The following is a 27,704-nucleotide window of genomic DNA, read 5'->3' on the forward strand; positions in this document are numbered from 1 at the left end:
GATTATCCTGCCTGTATCTCATTAGAGCTGCTGCGGGGATCAAGAGAGATTATCTAAATAAAATATTTGCTAGGTATTAAACTAAACAGTGAGTATTATCACTGCAGGTGATGAATACTCAAAGAGAATCAATGTTAGAACATAAACTAAAAACATACAAAAATTTATACAGATAAAGAAAACACACCTCAGTACAATTTTCCCACAGATTTTAGAATCATTCTTTACTCTTAGCCATGAAAGATTTCCAAGATAAAAAACATATCGATTCTGTAATAATGGTTTCTACCCCAGAGAACACCTAAATAGCATCCACTGTAGACTTTTTACTAATTTAGTTTTACTCATACACTTATCAAATTATGACATATTTTCAAAAGCAGTGTTATGCACTGAATTTGGTTCCTACAAAATTCGCAGGTGGAAGCCCTGCCTGCCCCTAGTGTGACTGTATTTGGAGATAGGGCCTCTGAGGAGGCAATTAAGGTTACCTGAGGTCAGAAAGGGTGGGCTCTGTGAGAGGAAAGAGACAGCATGAGAACATACGCAAGAGAAAAGGCCAAGTGAGGGCGCAATGAGAAGGCACCACCTGCAGGTCAAGGACAGAGGTCACATCAACCCTGTCAGCACTTTTATCTTCACCTTGTAGCCTCCAGAAGTGGGAGGAAATAAATTTCTGCTGTTCAAGCCCCGCAGCCAGTGGCATTCATTAGGGCAGGCCAAGCTGACTAGCACGGCAAATACGACAGTAAAAGTATGGGTTCTGTAGTGAGGGAGTTCCCAGCTTGCTAGGAGATAAGTAACTTACCCTCACTGAGCTTCACTTTCCTTACTCATGAAATACAATTGATGTTTGAATAACACGGGTTTGAACTGCACAGGTCCACTTATGTGCAGGGTTTTTTGGGGTAAATACTGCAAATGTATTTCTTTCTTATGATTTTTAAATAACATTTTTATTGAAATAATTTTATTGTAAGAATATAGTCTATAATAGATAGAAATACAATATATGTGTTAACTGTCTGTTTATGTTATTGGTAAGGCTTCCAGTCAACAATAGGCTATTAGTCATTAAGTTTTGGGGAGTCAAAACCTATATGTGGATTTTTGACTATGCAGGGGGGTTGTGGCCTCTAACCCCTGCATTGTTCAAGGGAAACCGTGTTTGTAGGAGTGGCTGTACATATATAAAGCATCTAGGCAAAATCTTGGCACTTAAATCATAATGAAAGCTATATAAAATTAGCTACTGTCATCTCTTTACAGCCACAATACTGTCCAAACATAAGTGATGCTCAGAATGCTAAGTATGAAGACTGAGGAGTCTACACAGATGACTACGAAGTCCACATCTTCAGCCTCTCCCAAGCACAGACATTCATTTTACTCATTATGGCCCCATAATAACTTTCCTTCTTCGTTTCCATTGTTTGTATTACCTGACAACTTGTCTAGATGCCACATCAGGATCTCTCTTCTTTCTCTAATAAAAACAGCTATGTCTCTGAGATAAACAACTTACAAAGCCCCCACATAGGGTACCTCAGATCCTACCAAGCTAAGAGCGTCTGAGCCTTCAGGCTAAGTCCCCAATTCACCCGAAGGTGGAGAAGGAGCAGTAATCAGATACAGAATGTTCCTGGAAGGTTGAAGAACTGCTTCTTCTCTTCAGAACAAAAGATTAGGTCTGACAGTCTGACCATTTTAAAACGTAAAGGCCTCAACCTAAGTGCAGACAGAAAAGATTTGAATTACTGAAGACAAAACAAAAATAGTTGCCTCAGGGCCTGTCAAAGCACAGAGTCTTCATGGAGCTCTCCCTGGTGCTAATTCAACCTTGCCTCAGAGCTTCCTTCCTAATTTCCTAGTTTCCATTCACAGCAGTCTGAAAAAAATGCCCTCTGCCAGGGTGGCCCTTCCATATTCAACTATGGGATAGAAATATTTGCATTTTTATTGTAGAAGATTTTTTGATAGAGAAAATTCACATAAAGGGATTTCTAGTTAATATAAAATTAATCCTATCCTAAAATGTTTTCATTGCTTGCGATTCATATCTATTCCCATAACACACCTGAGACTATTAAAAGAAAAAACATTATTACTGGCCCACCAAGATAAGAATAAAGGATCAAAGGCATGGAATATGGCCAAGCTGAGATAATTATATTAAAACCTCAATTATGGAAGATGAGTTGTTGCAATAAGAGATAAGTTTAATATGAAAACAGGAAAAGATGATCACAGGAAAAAATGATCTCTTAAATATGAATTGTCTACACCAGGCTTTTGACGGAAGCAAAATATTCTTACAGAAATCAACTTTTAGATAGATTTTGATGAATACCTGGTATGCAGATACATTAGTTTGCCAACTAAAAATAAAAATAATCCCAGAGATTCAGAGAAGTCTAAAGCTGATAAGTTGTTGTAAAAATGAAAATCCAAAGGGCGCTCTTCCACAGAGAGGGCCCTTGTTGATCTACAAAATCTCAGACTGGTCTACAACAGCAGGGGTGTGCCAGCGAGCGTCCAGACCATCCTCACTGGTGGTTTTGGTTTGGCTTAAGTGTCTAAAAGCATTTTGTTTAGACGCCAGAATTCCACCCTATTAAGTATGGAAGATAGGATCTTGATCTTAAAATGTTAAGTATATTCAATTATGAGACAGCTTGCTCTTTATACAGAATATAATTTGAAGGCCCATAACAACATTTTTTGAAAAGAAATCTAGCCTTGAGTTGTGACAAAATATCAGGAAAAAATAAGCTGTTATCATGAGGACTGAAATATGAAAGCAGGGTAGTTTTGTTAAGGAAATTACATCAAAACAATTTATGTATCAGTGTGTTGCAGAAAAGGGGAGGTGAGAATACTATAACTGCCTTCCGTGAGTCTGTAAAGAGCCATGCCCCTCTGCAGTGTGAGCGCTGCGCACAGGATAAACCAGCAGAAGTACAGTAACTCTTTATTTTCTACCTGGATTGCTAGAGAGAGAAGTTTATTTTGCAGAGGCTATACAGTCTGAAACCTCAGTCCCTCTGCTTAGCAGTTTACATAAGTAGTAGGTGCCCCATTAATACTTTCTTCATGAAACATCTCAGATCTGGCCCCCGACATTTTCATGAAATAAGAGAATACTAATAAAATAAAAAATTAGCTTCTCTGTCCCTTTCAGAATGTTATTTGTGCATAATTACACATATCTAGAGAGTGCTATATACCATAACTAGTCTTGCTCTTAGAATGATACTTTTTATGATGCATATCGATTTTCCAACCATCAAGGAAACATACCATGAATGAGAAAATAATTAACAAAGAAGACCTAAATTATAACCAAATGAGAATATAATTTAATATTAACAAATTAAAAAATAAGTCCAATCTTATTATCAAATAAAAGCTATTCTAGGTAACGTGATAAAAGCTTTTAAAATTCACAAATATTCACAAATATCAGTATTATTAATATTATTATTATCAGCATCTAATATTAAGATACTAATATTAATAAAGATTCTTAATACTTAATATTTTATTACTAAATATTTTGTATCAAGCACACAGTTTTTAAATCTTCAACTAGTTTTTGTAGCAATTATTTTAAACTAATTTTCAGAAATTTATCTTAAAGCTTCACATCCCTATGACATTGATAAAATGTTCCCTGTAAGAGCCATTTAAATAGAAGCAGTGGTTACCTTTTTGAAATGCTCATGCACGTGAACACGAAAAAGTTCAGCTTCCAAAGAACAAGAGTCAAGCATGTGTCACTTACCAAATGTCACTAATGCAGAAAGCTTAAAAGCACTGTAGACAATCTGACAAATGGTTCCACGATTTTTGCTTTTATATATTATCATTATTTTTCAATAGAATACAACATGGCCCTCTCACTATCCCACTCTGTAGTATACTACATGTGAATAGTTACATGACCGCTTTCAAGGAATGTGGCTTTAAGTAACATCCTGCTTAATCTCGTAAGTAACACTCTTATGAACACATTTCCCTTTTTTCACTCTAACTTGGCAAAACTATAAAACAATGGTTTTTCAAAATTAAATAGTTTTTCTTCCTATATTTAGGAGGGAGAACTCAGTAATGATTAAGTCTATCATTATTACATTTAAAAATGAAGTTTCTTCATTTAAAATCACTTCATGCTACAATCATAAATCAATTTTACCTCATGGAATAAATACAATTACTTTAGGATTCAGTTTTGTTTATGGGAAAAAGAAGGCACTTAGTGACCTTTCAGTTTCAAAGACCACTCACCAAAGACAGTTTCCTTAGTATTTCCTACACAGAATTTAATGTCTCATTCTCACTCCTATGGCAGTCATTAGTCAGAAAAGGATTTCTTTGGCCCGAAAGCATAAGGAACTCTCATTATTATATTACTGAAGCATTCATATACCAACAGTCTTAGAAATTCCATTTAATCATGGTATTCATAGTCAGTTAGTATTATTTCAGAGTAGAAGATGAGGGCCGTGAGTGAAATAGCAAGATGGTGGTGTGGAGAGATCATAAATATTTCAAAGCTCATTTTAATATTTCCAGTTTAAATATTTAAAATGAAAATATTTAATATTTAAAAGTTCAGTTTTAACTGAAGAGTAAAACTGCTGAATTCATTAAGAGGGTTTGCTGCACTGACCCTGGAAGAGCTGCAGGAACCGAGGGTGTAAGGCCGCGGTGATGACGCTCTCGGGCAGCTCCCTCAGGAAGAGCTTCAGCAGGCTGGCGGCGGAGCAGACGTCACCATCCTTCCCGAGCTGCACGGGCACGCCGCTCTCGAACTTCAGTCGAAGCTGTTCCACCACCTTCCTATTGCCGTTCACCCTGAAAAGGCCCTCCTGGGTGAGTCCTGGAATAGTAAAGGGGACACACAGAAAATAAGCAGAGGTCTCTCACAATATAAGCTCTAAAGAAGAGTAGCAACAAAAATGAATGAATCTCAGGATAGGAGCCTCTAAAAACTATCATAAACAAGCATTGGAATGGTTTCACATTTTGTAAACATGTTTTCTTAAAATAATAAATTTTCATGTCTACTACATACCCACAAAAAGCATATACAATTATTATAAGAGCTGACTTCTAAAAATAAGGTTAGCACATATATAATCATAGAACATACACCACTCTACAAAGAAATTTTATTCATGCAGTACCTAACAGAAACTTACCCTCACTGCTACTGGAACCCAGGGTTAAGTTTCTGTTAGGTACTGTATGAATGAAATTTCTTTCTCTTAGCATTTTGAGAACTATTTTAAAAATATAATATGCATGTATGTAAAAACTCCTTAACTATATGTGATTATCTTTGTATTAATTTAATTAAGAAGTAATATTTCTTTAGTAATTGCTAATTTCAAAGTGGAAGACTCTATGAGACTATAAACTAGTGTAAGACAAGATGCTTGGCTTTAGCTGACTGATGGAGGATTAGTCTTGCCGGCTGGGGTCAACAGAAGGCTTCGTGGATGAACATTTGGCTCCTTTGTATAATTTTTGGCTAAAATATAGGCAAGATGAAAGGGCTGAGGCTGATGTATGTGAAGCTAATGCAGTTTAAGGTTAAGGGCCCCTCATTTGTTTGGGCCCATCCCAATGTTCTGTCCCTAATTTAGTATTTTTAATTTTGTATTCTTTTTCTTAAGAGGGCTCCAAAAGGATTAAGCAACAGGACGCAAAAAACCTTGATCTATCCTTGACAGAGATGATCAAATATATGAAATAAGAAGTGGAGACAGTACAGCATAAAGGTAGGCAGGTGAAAATACGCACTGGTCAGGTCTAAGGGTTACGGAATAATAAATGGAAGAAGTGGGATAGGGCCATGAATGCCAAGTTAAAGACTACAGACTTTATTATTGGAGTACTTCATCAATTTGGGGGGGGGGGGGCTGGAGGAGAACACAATATAATCAAGGTGTAAGGAAGACCTACCTCCGAAGAAGTAGAGAATGTGGAGGGCAGAGAACTTGCCTCCCAGAGACTACATTCCAGTAAGGCACTAAGACAGAAGTCATGGTGGGAGGGGAGTGAAAAGGGGAGAATAAAGGTGATTTGGGAACTTAGTACAAAAGGGAAGTAGGGAAGAAGAAGGGTTGAAAGCTAACTTTAAGGTTTGAAAACCAGAAATCCAGGGGAAAAGCATTTTAAAGGATAAGGTGAAGTGGGCGCTAAGGGATGGTATCTAGTTTAGGGTAGAAGATAATGGTTTTCAGCTCACTCACTGTGTGGATTGGAGGGGATGGAACACCATGCACGCACGGGAGCCAGACCATGAGGGAATGCTAGAGGTGTAGGAAACAATCTTTCTGAGGGAGAGTAACCCAAGGACTCAGCTTGTCACTCTTCTTTGCGAGAACCTAATGGTGAACATTAGCGATGATATAAGCACTGAAGCCTATTAGAATTATTTAGGTATAACTTTTTAAAAATTTTATTTATTGATTTTAGAGAGAGAGAGGAAGGAAGGAGGGAGAGGGAGACAGAAGAAGAGAGAGGGGGGAAGGGAGAAGGGGGGGCAGAGAGAGAAGCATCAGTGTTGTTGCAGTTATCTATGCGTTCATTGTTTGATTCTTGTGTGTGTCTGACTGGGGATCACACCCGCAACCTTGGCATGTGGGGCGACACTCAAAGCAACTGAGCTACCTGGCCAGGGCCCACTAGAATTATTTAGATGGAAGATGTTTGTTTATATCAGCCTTTGCTTCTTTCTCTTACCTGCTAATTATATTGCTCTTTCTAAAGAAAAAGGGTTAATTTCTTTGATAAAGCATTTTATGAACCCTTTAATTCAACAAATATTTAATGAGTACCTGGCATTATGTTAGGTACTAAAGAAATCAACTGTGAGAAAGAAAAAAAATCGAACACTACCATTATTCTCAGGGGTTTTTTAGTCTGGTGAGTGTTTATATTCTTCTATATACACATATATTATTTGGCTGTGAAGAACATGAATATCAAAGGTTGAGATGACTTTTAGCTCAATTTTGACAAAAAATTGTGAAACCACAGATGATATTAAAATATTTAACAACCAGGATGGCCAGGGTACCATGTAATCAGAGGGGATACCAGTTGCTACATGTGATAGGCAGCTTCTCAAAGGGTCCCAATGATGCCCCTACTTGGAGTCCATGTCTGTGTGTGACGCCCTCCCCTGCAATGTGGGCTGGACCCAGAAACTTGCTTTAACCAACAGAATGTAGCAAAGCGATATGATTAGGTTCTAATCTCATTTCTAAAATTAGGTTATAAAAGACTTGCAGTGTCCATCTTGCTTGCTTGTGTTCTCTCTCTCTGGCTCTTATTTGCTCACTGTGATGATCCAGCTGCTGTTTACTTTGTTAGCTACCTTAGAAAGGTAGCTATGGAGAGGTCCATGTGGCAAGGAACTGAGGGTGGCTTCTGGACAAGAGTCAGTGAGTAACTGAAAACCTCAGGTCACCGCCTACAAGGAACTGAATCCTGACAACAGCCATGTGAATGAGCTTGGAAGTGAACATTTCCCCAGTCAGGGCCTGGTATGACTGCAGCTTCAGACAACACCGTGTCAGCCGCCTTATAAGAGACCCTAAGACAAACGACACCACTGAACCTGTGCTGAGATTCCTGACCCACAGAAACTGTGAGATAATAGACACTGTTGTTTTAATCTGCTATGTTTAGGGGTAATCTGTTCTGCAGTAACAGATAACTAATACAATATGCCATTTCCTTTAATAATGCAGAGTTACTACTGGAAGACTTTAGCTTCGTCATTTTTTTTTTTAAACTTTCAAGGTCTGTTTTCTCCACTCCACAAAGCTTCATCTGTAACATTAGAAATGTATACTGGCATCGAGCAGACAGAACCCAATAAAAGAGGATGCCATTCCTGGTCAAGGCCCAAATCTTGAAAATTTAGAATTTTGCATCATATTCCTGTATCTACTCAGCTCCTGAGCCTGCTTTTTATCCAGTAAATGCTCCCTGGATCAGATTTTACAGTTCTGACCTTAGTTTTTCTAGTTCTAACCTTAGGTTTTCTCTTCAACAAGGTTTTTGACCTCCAATAAACATATGTCCAGTTATTCCAAAATAACCACCCAGCTCTAAGAATTGGCTTTGGTTTTCCAGGTTCTAATTCTACTGGACCTTACTAGTGGAGAGATACATTATAAATGAAAGTAATCAAAGTTAATGCTTCTCAACCATTTTTTTTTTCTGCCTCTGTTCCATTTACTGGCGCAACTCTTCCTGCAGAAACATTTCTCCCTCAAACAACTCTAATGGTCCATAGTGATTTTCAACCAGCGGAAGTTTAACCCTGGCCATGGCTATATTTACACTCTGGGGAAAAATCTGTACAGTTTTAAAAGCCCCTTATGCACTTATAATATATCCAATACCCATATGAGGCTTACTAGACTATATAATCTCTAAATTTTCCTACTCTAAATTTTTAGGAAATGATGATGATAACAAATGTTCAGAAGAAGGAGATATCTAGAAGGGGCAGTAGCTTTCTTATACATTTCTGAAACTCTGCTAGATTTGATTTCAGCAGATAGGGGTTAATCATCATGAAACACCAATTTAATAATGATTTAGAGCCCTGGCCAGTGTGGCTCACTTGGTTGGACCGTCATCCCATAAACCGAAAGGCTGCAGGTTCATTTCCTAGGCATGTGCCCTGATTGGCTGTGGGTTTGGTCTCCGGTCTGGGTTGGGGAGCATATGAGAAGCAACTGATGTTTCTTTCTTTCTCCCTCCCTCCCTCCCTCCCTCCCTCCCTCCCTCCCTCCCCCTCTCTAAAATCATTCATCCTCAGGTCAGGATAAAGATATATAATGGTTTAGAAATGAAATTATATAAGCAAATTAACATCTACATCATTCTACTTTTTTGTACAATTCAAATATTTATTTAGAAATAGTGTGAATACATCATTAGAAACTAAATATGCCAGAAATCAGAATTTGCCTGATTGGAACATTTTGGCTTTGAAAGCAGTATAACAATATGTAAGCATATTCTGACATCTGGTGGTGAGTAGAGAATCCTGCACTATTTAAATCGGTGTATCACACAGTGTCTTCATGCTCAGGAGAAGGAGTCCAGTAACACTGTGTGCAAGCTTAGTTACTTTAAAATAGCCTGCACATGACATGCCTCATAACTTACAAGACTTTCCTCTGAATCTAAAGTATATATATACACTACATATATGTATATATATATAAAGTGTATATATATGTACATATATATATACACACACACTTTTTATTTAAAGGAAAAGTCCAAAGTCTGTTTGATATAGACCTTAATAAACCCTTTCTGTCCTAAAATTCCTTTATAGTAGGAGCTCTCCGCATGTCAAATTGTTAAATGTCTGTATCTAATTAACGAAGTATGAACACGATGTCTACCTATGGTTAAACCATAATGTCTAATCATCTTTATATCCCATACTGGATAGAGTGCCTACTCATAGGTGCACAATAAATATTTGCTGACTTGAAAAAAAGTACAAAATAATTACATAAAACTAAGTGAAGTATCTTGCCCTCAAACTTGTACCACCCTTCAAACTTACGTGGGCTCTTTGGCTTACTAACCTGATAGCTGCAAATACAGTAAGGGGCTTCTGGTTTTCCAAATAGTAATTAACTATATAGCCTTCCACAATATTGGGTAGGTAACCTCTCCCAGCTTGCCCAGTCAAAGATTCTGAGGGGGAAGATCTAAGGTACCACCCATGCAAGGGCATTCTGAAAAGATTCCACTAGCGATTCTATTTCACATTCCTAGTTAACAATGACTGATTTTTCCCACTAAAACATGTTATTGAATGACCTGAATATACCCTATTAGAGAATAACTAAAGATATACTAAGGAGAAGTAGAATAAAACCAATCTTCAATTCAATTTTCACCCAAATTGTCATGTACTGATGGGGTGAATATCAACCAGTTTAACTTTTACTGGGCGCATATCCTTTGAGTCAGCAATGCACTTCTACGAATACAGCGCTTGAAATGACATGTTAAAAAAAAAGAATGAAGCATGTTGCTAAATTTAAAAAAAATAAATGCAAGTGTAAAGAAATTTCCATGTATGCCAAAAACATTTTTTAAGTTAATCACTGAGTCTTTGTAGACAGCAGAAGACTGGCAAGAATCGGTGCCCATCGGTATGTGACTGCTTACAGAAATGACACATAGTAGAAGTGTGTAGGGGGAAACGAATTCAATGAGTAAAGCTTTTTATGCAATATGAAAGAACATCCAAAATATACTGGTAAGGTTGAAAAGCTTCCTAACAAGGTACATGATGTGCTGTATTTATGTTAAAGTGGAAAAAGAACATAAACATATATGCTTATATATTCATTCATCAAAGATATTTGCCATAGCTATACTAATCAGAAATTAGGACAGTTTCTTGGAGGGGAGTATTGTTTCTGGGAGGGGACATGAATGATCAGGGGACAATGATTTGGAGGGGGAGAGTTTTCACTGTGTCTTCCTGTATTTTGAACCACATAAGTCTATTAACTATTTGATCATTTTTAAAGATTAAAAATGTAATATGATTTTACATAAGCCTTACCTCAAAAGGCTATATTATTCAATCATTGTCGGAAAAAAAAATCAGGACACCAATTATGCCAGAACCAAAATATTTTAGGTGGTCACACTTCGGCATCCAAACAAATAATGCAGAACCCTATTTAACAGATTAAGTGAATTACCTGGAGATCCATTTGTATCTAAATCAGTAGGACAATTTTACCCACTAATGAGTATGTAAATGGATTCTATCTTAATAACATGTTATTAAGTTAGAGCGTAAAAAGCTTTAACTTTATAACATCTGATCTTAATAACATTCAAGATCTTGTTGGTTAAGGTCCCATCTTTCTGCCACTTGTTTATAAACCTTTCATATTTAACTTTTTAAAGGACTTAAACAAATTTAGAGCTATTCTATAGGAATCCTGCCCTTCTGAAGCTTATCTTCCCCTAAAAATAAGATGATAACTACTACAAGGCAAAAATGCAAGCATGGCTCTTTAGTTTTCAGAACAAAATGTCATTCTGTCATCTATATACCTAGCAACTACCAGAAGAAATAGCTGTTTCTCAATTAAGACAAAACCCCTGACTTTCTCAGGTCTGAACTGTCCCTGTGACAAGCTATATGTGTTCCCATAGAGGAAGAAATGCTCTGAGTTTCTCAAGTATTTCCAGTGAAGGGTTCTTCTTGGCAGGGGGAACAGATGTGTTATTGTGGGAAGATACAGGGCCCGAAGCAAATTGCACAAAGTACAGGATTTCTTTGAAGTCTTAAGTTTGACCATTAAAACTCCCCATTCGTTTTTAAATCCTTATGCAAGGATATGTTTGATTTTAGAGAGGGAGAGAGGAAGGGAGGGAGGTGGGGGGAAAGAGAGAGAGAGAGAGAGAGACACATCGATGTGAGAGAAAAACATCAGTTGGTTGCCTCCCATACACGCACGTCCTGTGTCCTGACTGGAGATTAAACTCACTTTTTGTGTATGAGATGATGCTCCAACCAACTAAGCTACCTGGCCAGGTCAAAACTCCCCACAAGTTTTAAATTCTATTCTGCAATTGACCTTGTTTTAGTATAGAAAGGCTGTTTCAGTATAGAAAATGATGAAAATTCTGTTTCCTCAGAATATTTCCCTTCCAAATCTTTTAAAGTGTATTGACATTTATTATATAGTTTGCCACTCTCCTATCATACTATCCTACTGTGAAAGCATGAGCATAGGGGACATGCTATAATTTTTTCAAATTATCCAGGTTTTAAATAAAATTGTAAAAAAAAAGCCTATGATGCAACATAGCTCTTAATAATGAAGATATACAATTCATCTTTTTATCATGCAATGTACTGCTACTGTTCAATGGTTTTACATGCTTAATTTTATCACTCCGAAAGTAAACGACACCCCCATTGTAGCCTATACATCATACACTTCTGCTGTGTCCACAGAGCTTATGAAGACCATTGAGGCATCTAACAAATCATGATTGACCTCAGCTGCCAGAGAACCCAAAAAGTGTTCTCCATTACTTTAAAAACCTATTAACTATCAATTGAAATGTAATGAATCAAGAAAATACACTATTAATATTAGAACAGTATTTTAGCACTTAACACTAGAAGTCATTCCAAACTAGAAACCTCAATAACTAAAGTGATTGTTCCATGGTAAACTAATTAGTATTGTCAAAATAATGCTCTTAATGTCCTTTAATAATTTTTAATTGATTTTATAGAGAAAGGAAAAGAGAAAGAGAGAGAAACCAATTGGTTGTTCTACTTATTCATACATTCATTAGTTGATTCTCGTACATGCCCTGACTGGGGATAGAGCCCATGACCTTGTTGTATGAGGACGATGAGCTAACCAACTGAGCTACCCAGCCAGGTCTTAATGTCCTTTTTAAAGGGGAAAGTATACTTCCCAATAACTTGATATTCTAATTACGATGTTTTAGAAAATATTCAATTTTAGAAAATTATGTGTTATGAAGTAATTCACTTAAAAGAAACATTCTTATTGTATGTGAAAGCTGTAAAAACAACAGGTAAGACTTGACTTACCATTCTTTGTCAAGTACTCCACTATATTCCCCACTACAGCTGGAATGCCGTTCTCAGTGAGTCCCTGCTGTTGAAGGTCTTGGAGACTGACGCCGAACAACTTTGTATAGGAAGAATTCCTCTGCTCAGTTAGTGGCACTGCCACTACCTTTTTCATATCTTCTTTCAGCCGAACTGTTGCTTTACTTTGCTTAAAAGGGCGTAAGAAAAAAGAGCAGTCAGTAATATTTACCACAGGTGGTTGCATGGTTACACCAGAAACATTTGAATTAAATATAAGTTTTGAAAACATATAGTAGTATCCTTCACTTATTTTTACTCCAACTCAAAATCTGTAACATCTCTCATGTGTTGTTCAGCGTTAGGAATGGTGCAACTGATATCATGGTTAAAAGGAGTGAAAATAATGAGAAACCTAAACCCACAACCTAACTGCAGCTGAAGGAGAGAGCAATACACTGCGGTATCTAAGATATTACTACAGCAACCAAGGGGTGTGACTCAGAAGTACCTGCTTAAAAAGAAAATAAAACATACGAACACTGAAAATTCATGCAGCTCCAGATCTTGAAACATCAGAGGTCTCTAAAGACAAAAATTTATCTAGATGTCATTTTAAGGTAGCTTTAATTTGAAATGTTACAAATATAAGAATATATACTTATATAAGTATAAGAATATATATATATGCTTATATAAATATGGAATATATATTTATTGTCTCTTATTTGATTACATCTGTGAATGTCTCAGGCATTTTAAGGCACATAAAATCAATTCAATTCTCTTTGAGGTTCAAAATGCCATGTCTCTGAAAGAGCATCATTTCAGGTAGTCACAATTTTAAAAATTTCAAAAAGACTGTACCTATTATGAACAGAAGATTCAACTTACATTCACTTAATTCAAGTAACTAACACAATAAAAAAATCATATATTCATTTTTAATAAAAATTTGTCCAAGGAAGTGTTATAAAAGTTTTAATATGGTTTAATATAACTAAATGAGCAATTTATAAAATGCCTGTGTATCTGTAAGTCTAAACACTGAAAAGAAAGATGGTTAAATGCAAAAATTTTATATTTGGAAACAGAGATAGCAGATTGGTGGAAACTCACTTTTTAAGAATAAATGAAGCAACTAATCGAAGTATAAGTATTGTAAGTAGAAGCTCATGGAGCTGTTATAATCTAAAAATAGAAATATTACTTCCATTTTAGAGTTAAGGAAACAAAGATCAGAGTGTTAAGTAATTTGGTAAAAGTTATAGAACTAATAAATTTCATCCTATTCTAAGTCCACTTTCCTCTCCATAATTAAGATTTATATTAATGTTATAGGGCAGTTTGTGTATAATTATCGTAACTAACTATGGTAAATGCTATAGTGACCCAAGACAATTATACAAAGTTAATTCTACAATCCTGATTTTGAGTTGGGTCCTTATAATCTCAATTTGATTTTGAATTTTATAATCTGTAGAATCAGACCAACCTTCCTTGAAATATGCACATCTTTTAACAGGTCTTATTTGCAAGCCAGATTTCCCTAGTGAAAATTCAGCAAATACAGTCACAATACAGATGTAGGATTTATTAATATTATAGACATGGGATAGTGTTAGCTACTGTGGAGCAGTAATATGAGCAAGAACTATGATTTCAGTAATCAAGGAAATTATGGATTTATTAATTCAGCCAAATGCGTAACAGCTAATAATATTTTCTTGTGGGTTTAAAAATACATCAATCTCCTTCAACTAACACATGGCAAATTTTAGTCAACCCAGTATATCTGGTGAGCAAGCAGCTAGAAAGTAACTAGTATTAATGAAATTTTGAATATTAGTCTCAACTGGAGCATTAAAACCAGCTGACAATGACATTAAGTTATACAAATTTTATCTTACTTCCTTTTAGCTTAGTGGTTTAGACCAGGGACTGTGGAACAAGGCTCCCTGTTCCGAATCCTATTCTGGTCTAATTAGCTGTGAACCTTAAACAAGTCACGTAACCTCTGTGTGCTTGTTTCCCCATCTATGAAATGTGGATACCAAGAGTTCCTATCTCAAAGTATGTAAGAGGCTGCAATGAGTTCATGCATAAAGGACTGAGAACAGTGCCTGGCACTCAGGCACTCAGGCACTCAGGCATTGATGGTTATTATTACCATCATCATCACCATCATCATCATCAGTATCCTTGTCATCCTTTTTCCTTCAGGAAAATATTCTGATTTCTTCTTAAAAATATAGAGAGAAACCTAACCATTCCTATACTCAATGTTTGTGTGGACTACAGGTTGCTGTTTCAGAAGGCATCATGGTTGAGACACGTTTAGTTAGCAGGCAGTCTGATGACCTACTTATTCTCTATATATCTCTAAATCTCCTAAACACACAAGTACGATTTTTGAATGATAGAGATAAAATAATTTTGTACATAAATAACAGAATTCATCAAGATTTTATCAGAAATATTAAAGGTTTTCTTAGGAATCCTGTCTATACTTGAGTTTAAAACCTTGAATTAATGTTCTTCCTATTAAGAGCCCCTGCTCTTCATTTGCTTAGTCAGAATTGCAGACAGTACATTTCGTCTCCTGTTAAGAGAGAGTGTAAATAAGCAATCTTGTTGGCATTATGGCTTAGAAAGTTTTTAAGTAAGAGACATGCAATTAACCTCACGTATTTTGAAGTGATTGCCAATTAAACTACCTATTTACTCTATATTGAGTCATACTACATAGTACATTTGTATGTAATCATAGTAATAAAGAAGCAACTATTGTTTTTAATTAGTAACCTGATTCAGATTAACACTTTTAAAAGTAAATATTGTTTAAAAACAACCACACTGAAACAAAACAGCTCTATTTCCAGAGACATCTGAATTGATTCTTCAGTGTTCAAAAATACTTATTATAAAGTTTTGCTCATCTAGCCCAGCTCATGAAGGGGTCTAACAGGAAGCAATAAGATGTTACTAGTAGTTTATACACAAAGTACTTTATTACTTCAGAAGTTTACACCTAAAGTATTAAAAAATACATACACTACCTTAGAACAAATATAAAATCATTTCTGATAATAAATATCCATAGCCTCTAATCATAAGGGAAAAAATAACTGGAAATGAAGTAATTTATAATTAATTCCATTTAAACTGCAATTATTTTCTCCTCTTATACAATGATTGCGTCACTGCTTCCTTATAAACATCAGTATCTATGAAAATTTTAGCTTCTCAAATATACATCTTATCTTTCCTGACCTAATATAAGCTAAAAAATAACAACAGTTACTAACTGAGGTATTCTGAGTCAAACTTAATGGTTTAAACTTCGGTTTGCGTACGTTGCCATAGATCACTCGAGTTTGAAAAGTGGACTATATGGGGTGTGTTTGTGCACGTGTTTAAAAGCAAGATAGGCTCCCACATTAAAAAACGACACGCAGGGTACCTCGAGGTTTTACTGCTACAGCAATCCTTAGGGGCCACTTAATGCTTACAGTTAAGCAGATTTCAAAGAAATTAATGTCACCTTAGGAATAAGGAAACCAGGACAAAAAGTTGTGATAAACTCAGCGAGAAAGGGCTGGGCCTACAGCCCAATTCTCTGAATTTTAAACCAATATTTATTTTTATAATTAAGTGCTGGTGACCTTGGTTTTTTTTAATGCCTTTATTTATTTGTGATTAAAAAAATTACTGGGACACCTAAGAAAATGCATTGCACTAGGGTTGTTGGTTTGGGGCCACCTAGTTTCCACTTCGCCTTTTTTAAAGTACAAATCCTGACTGCCTTTTGGGGATTGACTGCACCCTCACCAATGAGGTTGCCAGTCAAAATGACCATCCTGCCTTTAGCAAAGGCTGGGCTCAGGGTCCCCACTGGGTCAATCAGACCCCTTGTCCCGAAGGCCACTGCATCGTGAGTGGACAGAAAACTGTTTGGAGCTAACCGACTCCAGCTGCAGTGCACACAGGACGTTATAATAGATCAACCATTAGGTTAACTCTTGCCACCTGTATCACGGCTGTTGCTACGGTCCTTCAGCTGCCCTCTCTGACACTTTTCCTTCCACTGCTCCATCCATGTGGGGATCCACTCCATAACTGTCCAGGAAAGTTTCTTTGGCCTTAAGTTAGACAGAATCCATTTCTGTTCCGTCATACACTCACCACCAACTAACTGATAAAGTACTTTTTAAAAGACAAAGAATAATCAAGCAAATAAAAAACTAGAGTTTTAGGGAAAAAGAAAATCAGAATGATAATGGTGGCTAGCTTTTAGGGAGTGTTTACTGACTATGTCATTCCGAGCTTCACATACTTCAGATGGCTTCACTCACTAAGTCCTAATAAAGAAACACTAGGAACGGCAGCTACTGTTGTGATCCCCATCTTACAGAGACAGAGGAACCGAGCAATGTGCTCCAGGTTACACCAACGATGTGGTGTAGCCAGGAGTCACACTCAGGCAATCTGAGTCCAGAGGACCAGAGCTGAAAGCTGTCTGTGAGTGGGAAGGGGGGAGAATCAAAAAGCATGTCCTGTGCACTTGCTAGAAATGAGAAACAAAATTCTTATTCTTGTAGTAAAGGAAAAGAAGATTATTTATGTGCTTCTTAGTCTCCTTACAATAAAGTAAGAGATGCTCAGAAGCAATATTAATATTTCTGATATTAAACCTGACTAGGGAATAGTTTTATTAATCTAGTAAATAGGCTAAGCTTAGGAAACCTGGATGTTTCATAATGCCTAACATTTAATGATTGCTGATTTTGTGCCAGACTCTGTTACAAGTGCTTTAAAATTAACACCTCTAAATCTGCAAACCACCTTACTACTCTGATTGGGACAAAAAAAAAAAAAACTAAGGCACAAAGAAAAATTGCCTATTGACATGACTAGAAAGTTTTAGAGCTAGAATGTAGCCCCTCAGGTGCTCTGGCTCTAGTGTTTGAGCTCTCAATCACGACGCACTACTGTATTTCCAGAACCTTCAGTATAGGCGGTCCTAGGAGGGCTGAAGGGGAACAATAGTCCATGCAGCTCTCTGTTTGCAAAGCCTAACACAAAATCGGTTTTACACTACTAAAAATCAATGGCCCCTATTTCCTTAAGGCAATTCTCCAAGAATTTAAGTACCACAAATTTAAGGTACTTTGAAGGAAAATCAGATTACATTGCTGGTTAAATTCAAAATTGTGTGCTTTAAAACTCTTTGGAACTGGGCTTGGACTAATAAATTCAATTAGGAATGTGTAAAATAGAAAGCCACTTCACCACCAAATAAAAGGGGTACAAGGAAGTATAAAATGAATCTGAGACATCTGGTTCCAGAAAGCAATGAAATGCTCAAGGACTAATGGCGTATGTGAGAAAAACCTGTGGGCCAGCTAAACAGGGGTCTTACCTGCCAAATTTGGAACACCGGGAGCACTGAGAGTAACAACTATAATTGATTGTAACGTGTAAATAAAAATCCCTGAATCCACAGTGATATTACGAAGAATGAGAGAAAAGGATTAAAAAGTAAAGGTCCTCTTTACAGAAGAATGTCACAGCTAAACAGAGAACACATGAGAGAGTCAGAAAATCATCATTTTCCATAAATCATGTAATAACTGATTCCACCAACAATTATCCCTCAATACTAAAAATCAAGTGCAAGTTTGTTGGAGAACAGGACTTTTCACAGAACACGATTTTTCACAATTGACCAGAAGATAAGGTGATCATCACTAACCATGACAAGAGTTTACATTACGTGTTACAATGTGATGCAAGATGTGGAAGAACACATCATTTATAAAGTATTCCTGCCATAAATGTTTAAGCTGAAGCTAATCTTTCTTCTAAATCTAACTTGGTTTGTAGGAAATACAGGAGCTAAATAATAAGTAAAAGAGACCATGAAGAAACAATAAGACAAATCCAGAATGGGGGACTTTCTAACAGACAACTGGCCCAGACTTTTCAAAACATCACTGTCACGAGGGAAAGACTGATTCTAGCTTTAAAAAAATTAAAATACATAAACTACAAGTATAACACAGGAATCTTCACTGGTTTCTGTTTAAAAAACAAACAAAAAGTCCTTGTGTTTGGGGGATGAGGGGGGAAATTTGCACATGTGTTGGTTATTAGGTGGAATTACTGTGCACGTTTTTAGGTGGAACAACACTGTGTAAGAGCTCACTTCCAGCTGCAGTGTGTGCCTGTTATGCGGTACGTGAAGTGGGGGCAGCATCACGTCTTCAAATACTCTAAAATATTTCAAGCACAAAGTGTCTATGCATGCATGTATCTATGTTCAGGGGTAATACAATGCATGTTTTTCTTCTCCCTTACCAACAGAACTCTGATGTTGTTTGAGAGGGTGGGAAGCAAAGCACCCAGTTAAAATACACCACTTTCCTTGCAGCATGTTCTTGTAGATACAGATGACCATATAACTAAACTTTGCCAATAAGATACAAATGGAAGGTGTTTGGACCACCAGAAAAAACCCTTAAAAGGGAGACCAACTCAGTCTGTTCCCTGTCCCACTTTCTGTTTAGGCCACAGATGTAATGCCCAATAGCTACCTTGTGACTGTGCAGCAACCCAGAAGGTAGAACCTAGGCTCTAAGGACAGTAAAATAGATAAAAATGGGGGGGGGGGAGTGTCGGGTAGGGGGTAGTTTGCATCCTGTTGACATACTAAAGTCTGCCTGAAATATCTATCTATGGACTTCTTCTACACGAGCAAGGGGGAAAAAATCACATTTTTCAATAATACTGTCAGAATGGCAACAATTGTTTACTGAATGTATTGTTAAGTCAAGGAAATCTGAAGCATTCTATAAGTCAATTTTTCCAAACCTAGCTCATTAATTTTAACACTCAAAGTACTTTTTTGATACCTTATTAGTTACCCCAATACAATAGTTTGTACTTTCTATTATTATCATGTGTGTTGTAGTCTAAACAATGGTTCTTAACTTGGAGACATACTTTTAGAGATCATGAAGAAGACAACTAAATGGAAAGATAATCCATGCTCATGGATCAGAAAAATTGGTCAGGTTAAAATGTCAACTATCCAGAGAAATCTACAGGTTCAATGCAATCCCTATCAAAATTCTAATGGCATTTTCAAAGAGATAAAACGATCCTAAAATTTGTATGGAACCACAAAATGCCCTGGGGAACCAAAGAAATCATGAGAAAGATGAACACAGCTGGAGGCATCACATGCCCTGACTTCAAACTACATTTCAAAGCTATTATAATCAAAACAGTATAGAATTGGCATTAATACACTTAGATCAATAGAACAGAATAAGGAGCCCAGAAATAAGCTCACACATATATGTTGATTAATTTATGGCAAAAGAGTCAAGAATACACAATAGGTAAAGGACAGTCTCTTTAATAAATGATGATGGAAAAACGGGACAACTGCATGCAAAAAGAATGAAACCAGACCACCATCTTACACTATTCACAAAGTTTAACTCAAAAATTATTTAAGGATGGTAATATAAGACCTAAAACCATATAAGTCCTAGAAGAAAACATACGCAGTAGGCTCCCTAACATCAGTCTTGGCAATGGCTTTTTGGATTTGACACCAAAAGCAAAGGCAACAAAATCAAAAATAAATAAATGTGAGAACATCAAACTAAAAAGCTTCTGCACAGCAAAAGAAACCAGCAAAATGAAAAGGCAACCTACTGAATGGGAGAAAATATTTGCAAATCATGTATCTGATAAGGGGTTAACAGCCGAAATGTATACAAACTCAATAACATGCAAAGAAAACAAACAAGCAAACAAAAAACTCCTAATTAAAAATGGGCAGAGGACCTGAATAGACATTTTTCCAAAGGGGACACAGAAATGGACACTAGGTACATAAAAAGGTCCTCGACATCACTAATCATCAGGGAAGTACAGATTACAACTGCAACTGAGATGTCACCTCACACTTTCTGAATGGCTATTTTCAAAGAGACAAGAAATACCAAATGTTGGCCAGGACGTGAAGAAAATGGAACCTCCATGCACTGTTGGTGGCAATGTAAACTGGTAAAGCCACTATGGAAAACAGTACAGTGATTCCTCAAAAAAATTAAAAATAGAACTACTATATGATCCAGCAATTCCATTTCTGGGTACTTTACTAATGGAAGCAAAAATACTATTCAAAAAGTATCTGCGAACCAAGGATTTACAAAAGAAGTCACATTGAGACTGTAGGAAGTGCAGAGAGACGAAAAAGGCTGACCCTGCTCCCATGGGTGGTGGCTGAGGTTCTGGAGGGATGTCTCAGCTGCAGGGGGTTCCCCCTGAGAAGTGTGGGATCTAAACCCTAAGCTGGGGTCCCCTGCCCAGAGCACCAGAGCTGCCCACATAACATCTGGCTGTGAAAAGCAGCGAGGTTTCTGTCCACAAAGAAGATGTGGGAGTTCTCTAGAGACACAGGCACCCTCTCAGACGACCAATGAACAAAATTTCATTTGGGTCCACTCACCCTGGGCTCCAGTGAAGGGAGGCCAGAGTACACTAGAGTCACATGAAAAGAGTCTGGGGTTTGTGGCTCTGGGGAGAGAGCTAAAGGGACAGCTGCCAGGATCCCTGTGCTGCGTCCCTCTCCCACCCTGCAGATGCCATCTTTCTTGAGTGGAACACTCCCCTCCCTAAGGCATCAGCCTGAGTAAAGGCAATAGCACTAGCTTCGGGAATCCCTCTTGCCCCACCCCGTGGAGCTTATGCCCTGTTGAGGAGTCAGCTGCCTTGGTTAGGGTTTAGAGGCCTGGGCAGATGCAGGGAGGGTCAGTGCCAGAGTTATGGGTGGTCAGCATCTGCACAGAAGCTCACATGCCGTGGTGCGGGGTGAGCCTCACAGTCAGCCAGCCTGAGGGTTGACCCTATGCATAAGTGGGCCAATACAATCAAGGCTCAATTAGAACAGGAGGGTCCACATACCCTACATGAGGGACATTCCTGGAGCAGCTGGCTCAAGTAATCAAGGAGACTGAACCACTGGGCCCCACAGGATGCCTATGACATATGGCCAATCAATGAAGACAAGAAGTCATAGTAGATCTAATACGTACAAACAATCACAAAAATGCAGCCAAAATGGGGGGACAAAGAAACAGACCCCTTAGGAAAGAACAGGAGAAATCTCCAGAAAAAGAGTTAAATGAAATGAAGGCAGGCAATTTATCAGATATAGAGTTGAAAGTAATGATTGTAAGGATGTTCAACAGCATGAAAAAGGACATAGAAACCATAAAAAAGGACCAATCAGAAATGAAGAATACAATATCTGAAATGGAGAATACACCTGAAGGAATGAACAGTAGGTTGGATGAAGCAAAGGATCAAATCGGTGACTTGGAAAACAAAGCAGAAAAAAAAAGAATACCCAATCAGAGTAGCAAAAAGAAAAAAATAATTAAAAAGAATGAGGAGAGTTTAAGGGACCTTTAGGACAACATGAAGCATTATAGGGGTAACAACATCTGCATTATAGGGGTACCAGAAGGAGAAGAGAGCAAGGGATGGAGAACTGGTTTGAAGAAATAATGGCTGAAAACTGTCAATGAATGTATTTTATGGCAAATAAATTACACTTCAAAAGAGCTGTTAAAAACAGAAAAAATCAAGTAATTTTTTTTGCCAAATAATACTATTCGTGTCAGTAGAAAGAATATACTGATTTAATCTGCTTTTAGAAACATCGCACATTCTTCATTATCACACACCTCATCCCTCTTCGGTGAATCCAGAGGAAGTAAGTTCTGGAATGGGCCACTTCAAGTGACTACTGCTGTCACACGTACATGTAAAAATCCTGAAAGCCCAGAAACATTCGTGTGTTTATCGGCACTTGGTTATTTGGAGAAAAGGGGACAACTGTTAATGTCACTAATGTTAAACCTTTTGTTTATCATTGTTAGCAGTCTCGGTAGAGCCAAAAAGGATTTAAACAGAAGAGAATCATTTTGCAGGAGGTTGCTATGAATCAAGTTTGAAAAATAATCTTGAAAGTACTATTCTCACTATTGTTTCTCAACAAATTTAAGCAGAATATAAATCAAAAACAGAAGGATTTTTTTTTAACTTACAAAGACTTATTTAACATTCAAGACCTAACACAGTCAAGAGCTACAATGTTAAACATTTTGTTTTTGCAAAAATTAAGACTAAACTGTTTAGCTTCAGAAAACTCTAATGTGCTTAAAACTAATGCTGCATATAAGTATTTGCAGGCCTATGTGATTTATTTACAGTATAAACTGCAGAAATAAATATATCTGAGATAATTTATTTATATTTTAACAAAAACTAGTTTTTTAAATATTAAGAGAATCTCTAGAAATTAAAGTCAAAAGTAAATTAACTGATTATAAAACAATTTTATAACAACCACTTTTCTTTTATCACACCTTTTCCACTGCTACTGTCTACAAACATTTTTCCTAGAAAGAACCACTTGCCTGAGTTCCATTGTATAATTTTAAGTAATTTATACAATTTTATATGATGAAATGCAGTAACAAATTAGCAATCCTGAAGCACTATTCCTAATTACATCACTTTAAAAAATCTCCACTGTTTATATAGCTAATAAGACTCCAATCGTCAATTAAAATGTTCTCCCTCCTTCTCTCATTCTAGCTCTATTATTAACATCGTGGCAACGTACCTTCACTTTTGGCTAATCCTCCAATCCTCTAAGTAAAGGAAGCCCTAACTGAAGCAAGTCAGGGGGTTGGGGGAGCCATGTGTGTTTTAAATATCTAACAGTCTTCATAAAAAAAGTAAAATGGGCTGAGAGCTACAAATTTGAGGAAGCACACAATTAGAGAATCTTAGAACATGTAGAACATTACAAAGACATCTCACCTTATCATTCTAATTCCATGACAGACTGCCAAGTCAACCTATGAACATTCAGCCTTCTCTGTCTTACTTTTGGTCATGGGCACTGACCATCTCATTAGACTACCAGCTCAATTTTTTAGACACTGGAATCTTTAGACACTTCTTCCTACTGTGTTGAAACTGCTTCATTACATTCTACCTGGCTCTAGGTCTTGTCCTGTGAAATTTGGAGGAAAAGTCTGTTTCCTTTTACATATTAAACAAGTTCAAATAATTTATATAGTTCAACATGCTTCTGTGAAAGTATTTAATATCCAAACTTAATAGTCATGGCTTTTATGATTTTAAACCAATCTTATTTCTAGACAGAGCTACCGTTCTCTGTTCTTTGAGCAGTCTCTATTTTTACTAATTTAAATTTAACAAAAGTAACACATGAACTTGATCAAAACTCATACAACACACACGAGTTTAAACTGAAAGGTCTTCCTATCCCAGCTTTAAAAGTTCTCGTTTTGTTGCAGAAATTTTCTATGCATAATTAAGTATATATATGCATGTTCTTTTTTTGAAAAGCAAGTAAACTACACTATTGCATATTTTTGCACTTTGCTCTTGCAACTTGATCTATTTGGAGATCTTTCCATATTGGCACTTATAGCTGTTTAATATTATATTACATAGAGATACAACAATTGATTTAACCAATATTACAAACATTTAGATTTACAGTTCTTGGTTTTACAAATAATTCAGCAATATATATTCTTCCAAACATTTTTACATAACTGTACAAGTACTTGGAAGATAAATTCCTAGAGATGAGTTTGCTAGATCAACAGGTATATAAATGATAAATTTTGATATATTGCCACACTGCCCTACAAAGATGCTTCAGGGGTTTACAGCTTGATCAGCAGCATGTGAAAGTGCCTGCTTCCCATTCTCTCATCATCCCTTGGTATTACATTTTTTAATTTGCCAGTATTTATAACCACAAATGAGAGTGAACAAGTTTCATGTTTATTTGCACTTGTATTTCTGATTTGTGCTCTTTCTGTTTACAAGCTTTGCCCACTTTTTAATTGGGTACATTAGATGTCTTCTAGCAGCGCCTGGGGTACATATAATAATTTCTTGTTTCCGTTCAACAGGAGAGATGAACCCAATGTAACACAGGGTGCTGGGAGTGTGGTCCTTTCATCTCACTTCGACTCTAAGTAGGTAAACCTACCCCATCTTTCCCCCTCCTTTGCTTTGTATTTTGTTTTAAATAGATTCAGGAAATCAGCATCAAGAGTACCTTAATTTGATCCATGGTGAGTGAGCCTTTGTGTACTGTAACCATAGCTCCTGCCTGCACTATGAGGTACATGTAAGGCAGCTGACAGTGCCAGGTGGTAAGGCTACAGGAGTGGAGGTGCCCAAGTTAGGGACAAAGGCTATAGGGCCCAATACCTTTGGAATTGTTTCCAGCTCCAGTAAGACTTGGGGCTAAGTCAGGATGGGTGGACACTGGGCTCTGATAATACCCAGAGGAACTGACTGCAACTTCATTAGTCACAGATATGACATCTGAACTTGCCCACAAAAAGGAAAATCCAGAGTATATTATAAGAATGTACACACATGCATTCAAAGTCCCCTCATTCTTTATCTACTAGAATATGCTACCTCCTCACTCTCACCCGTGTGTCCTCTAAATGCCCAGATGCTACCCTGGATAAAACAGCAGGAGGGGCAGGGAACCTGAAAGACTCAGGATTCACCTGACAGCTTGAGTCACCCAAAAGTGACATTTCAAACTAGAAGAGACTAAAATAACATTAATCGGCAAGTATAGTTTCCAGTTCTGCCTGCCTCTCAGTGATTTACTGAGAAAAAACAAAACCAAAAATGGTATTTCACAGTAAAGAACCTACCTCTTTTTTGTACATGAGTAGCAATATAGGCTTAAGTAAATTTGATGAGCCCACCATAGTTTTACTGACAGCGCTACCAATATAGAAAATGAGGAAAACAAAAGAAATGGAGAAAGTTGGTTAGTCAATGGACATAGGAAATACCTTTAAACCAGTCTGGGTCCCACTTCAAGAATCCATAAGTGCACACGTACACTCTACAAATACTTGATAGTCTATTATTTTGTGTGAAGACTGTCTTGAGCAGCATAGCTGAGAAGCTGCCACAAATATGTCTACTAAGCAGAAGAGTCCCAGATTAAGAAAAGTGTATCAGCCCGCATGCATGTATTTATGTGCCACTTAGTTCTCACTTTTCTGCCACATTTTTTAAAAAAGTTTTTTACTCTCCAATCACTTATCTTTTTACATAAATACTCTGTTGCAATTCCTCCTACAGTAAAACTGGGACACTCATATCAATTATATCAAAGTGAATAATCTCTTAAATAGTATGATTTTTATGTCAACCTTAAATGAAATTTTGCACATGCTTTGGATATGAACGAAGGGAAGTATGGAGTTTCACACGTGGGTCAGTGTGTTTGGCCAAGGTGAGATCAGTGTATGCAAGAGGGCAAGGAGTGCGGATCCAATCAGACAGTCAGAAATGACTGCAAATCCACGACAAAGGTCGATCTGCTGCCTCACTCCACATGTTTCTGGTTCTTTTACCAAGCTGGAAAAGTGCAGATGTGGGTCTGTAGTAAAAGCTTAGTATTTTATACATAATAATATGTCAGACTTTAAAGGGAACACTTTGAAGAGATATAAAGATAACCAGCTGGATGCCTCAGGACTAAAAGGGAAAGACGCAGACTGGCGGACTGACACAGCCTGAGAAACTCTGAGCATGGACATGAGGGAGTCACCCCACAGTTTTACTAAAAAAATTCAATCTGTGGGGCCGGTACTCCACCTGGTGACCACTCGGGGCCTGTATGTCAAAAATTGCCTGGATATTTCTGGATGTTTTAGGATGCCATCACAACTCAAGACAAATTGCAGGTCTTCCTGACATTTTTTTTAAAAACGGATCTGACCTAAATGTGATGAAACGCAAAGGGGCAGTTACGGTGACAAAGAGCAAGATACTTCCCACTTAGCACCTCTGAAGACATAAAATTCTCCCTTGGAATACACTACCAACTTGAAATATAAGTACATATATTTATGCATTTTCCATATATTGAAATAAACTTTTTAATTACAGCATATAATTGACAGTACTTGGTTATTGCAAAAAGTTATGTATAAGTACCAAAAGAACTGCTTTTGAAATTCATGCATTTCAGCCCTAGAAATATACACATTTTCCTTATGGGTTTTATATCAGTGTTATTTGTTGATGTTACTGTACTACAACAACCAGAAGTTTCTACATTAAGAGTCACAAACATTTCTCAACCACGCTTTTTCACCACCACTTTCAGCAACCATGCTAAAACAGAAATTCCAGAATTAGTAAATGAAAACAAGAATGTGAATACAAAGATGTCATAAACATACTCAGAGGTAATATATTATGATTATATTGATTCTTTCTCAGTCTAGCCACAAGATTTTTCCAATAACTACAACTGAGAATTCATATTTAACTCTTTGCGAACAGACTGTCTCAAATGCTTGGAGTGCTCTACATCAAATCAAGCTGACTTAACCCAATAAACTCAGCTTCATTCTCCTTCACCTTTTTTGAAAAGGAAAGTAGGCAGACATGCTGAATGCCCGAAACACTGCTTAATGTCCACTTGAATAGAAATAAATGTAAGTAATAAATCTGCCCCCGCCTCCGAGGAAGGAAAAACAAAGTCGCACAAACATTTCAGCAAACCCAGGAGGACCGAGGCCTCTCCAGAGCCCTGCGTGGTCAAGGAAGACACGGGCGGCCTGTACTCACACAGACGCCGAGGGCTCCTGCCCCCATCCTCGCGGGAAGTGTCTGGTAGAACTGATGAAGGCCAGATGAAATCATCAAAATGACAGCAAAATACTGAAATTCCATTCAGTGCAGATGCTTTGATTTGAAAAGCAGCTCCCAAATGCCGAGGCTACGGTAAGCTGAGAGCAGCTTCTAACATTTTCAGAAGAGTGGTTTTGTTTCTCATTCGGTTAAACCCACACGAGCGCCGAGGACTGCCTGGAGTTGAAATCTGATCCACAGCGTCTAGTATTGGCAAGGAGCGGGAGTCATG

The 27,704-nt window shown here is 37.2% G+C and overlaps 1 protein-coding gene across 4 annotated transcripts in view; it reads right to left on the reverse strand.

Moving 5' to 3' along the window:
* Positions 1 to 27,704, reverse strand: part of FAM13A (family with sequence similarity 13 member A) — a 278,405-nt gene that overhangs the window by 242,139 nt on the left and 8,562 nt on the right. For 2 of the 4 annotated variants that reach the window (XM_053922889.2, XM_071221261.1), the window contains exons 2-3: positions 12,659 to 12,848; positions 4,673 to 4,882 (exon numbers count right to left, since the gene is read on the reverse strand). In XM_053922889.2, the coding sequence (XP_053778864.1) occupies positions 4,673 to 4,882; positions 12,659 to 12,815 (367 nt within the window). In that variant the 5' untranslated portion in view covers positions 12,816 to 12,848. Of the gene's footprint in view, positions 1 to 4,672; positions 4,883 to 12,658; positions 12,849 to 25,470; positions 25,543 to 27,409; positions 27,662 to 27,704 lie in introns of those variants that run through there. The other 2 variants (XM_053922887.2, XM_053922888.1) reach the window with 2 other exon arrangements.

Source organism: Desmodus rotundus, chromosome 4 (genome assembly GCF_022682495.2).
Source record: "Desmodus rotundus isolate HL8 chromosome 4, HLdesRot8A.1, whole genome shotgun sequence".
Lineage (NCBI taxonomy): Eukaryota > Metazoa > Chordata > Mammalia > Chiroptera > Phyllostomidae > Desmodus > Desmodus rotundus.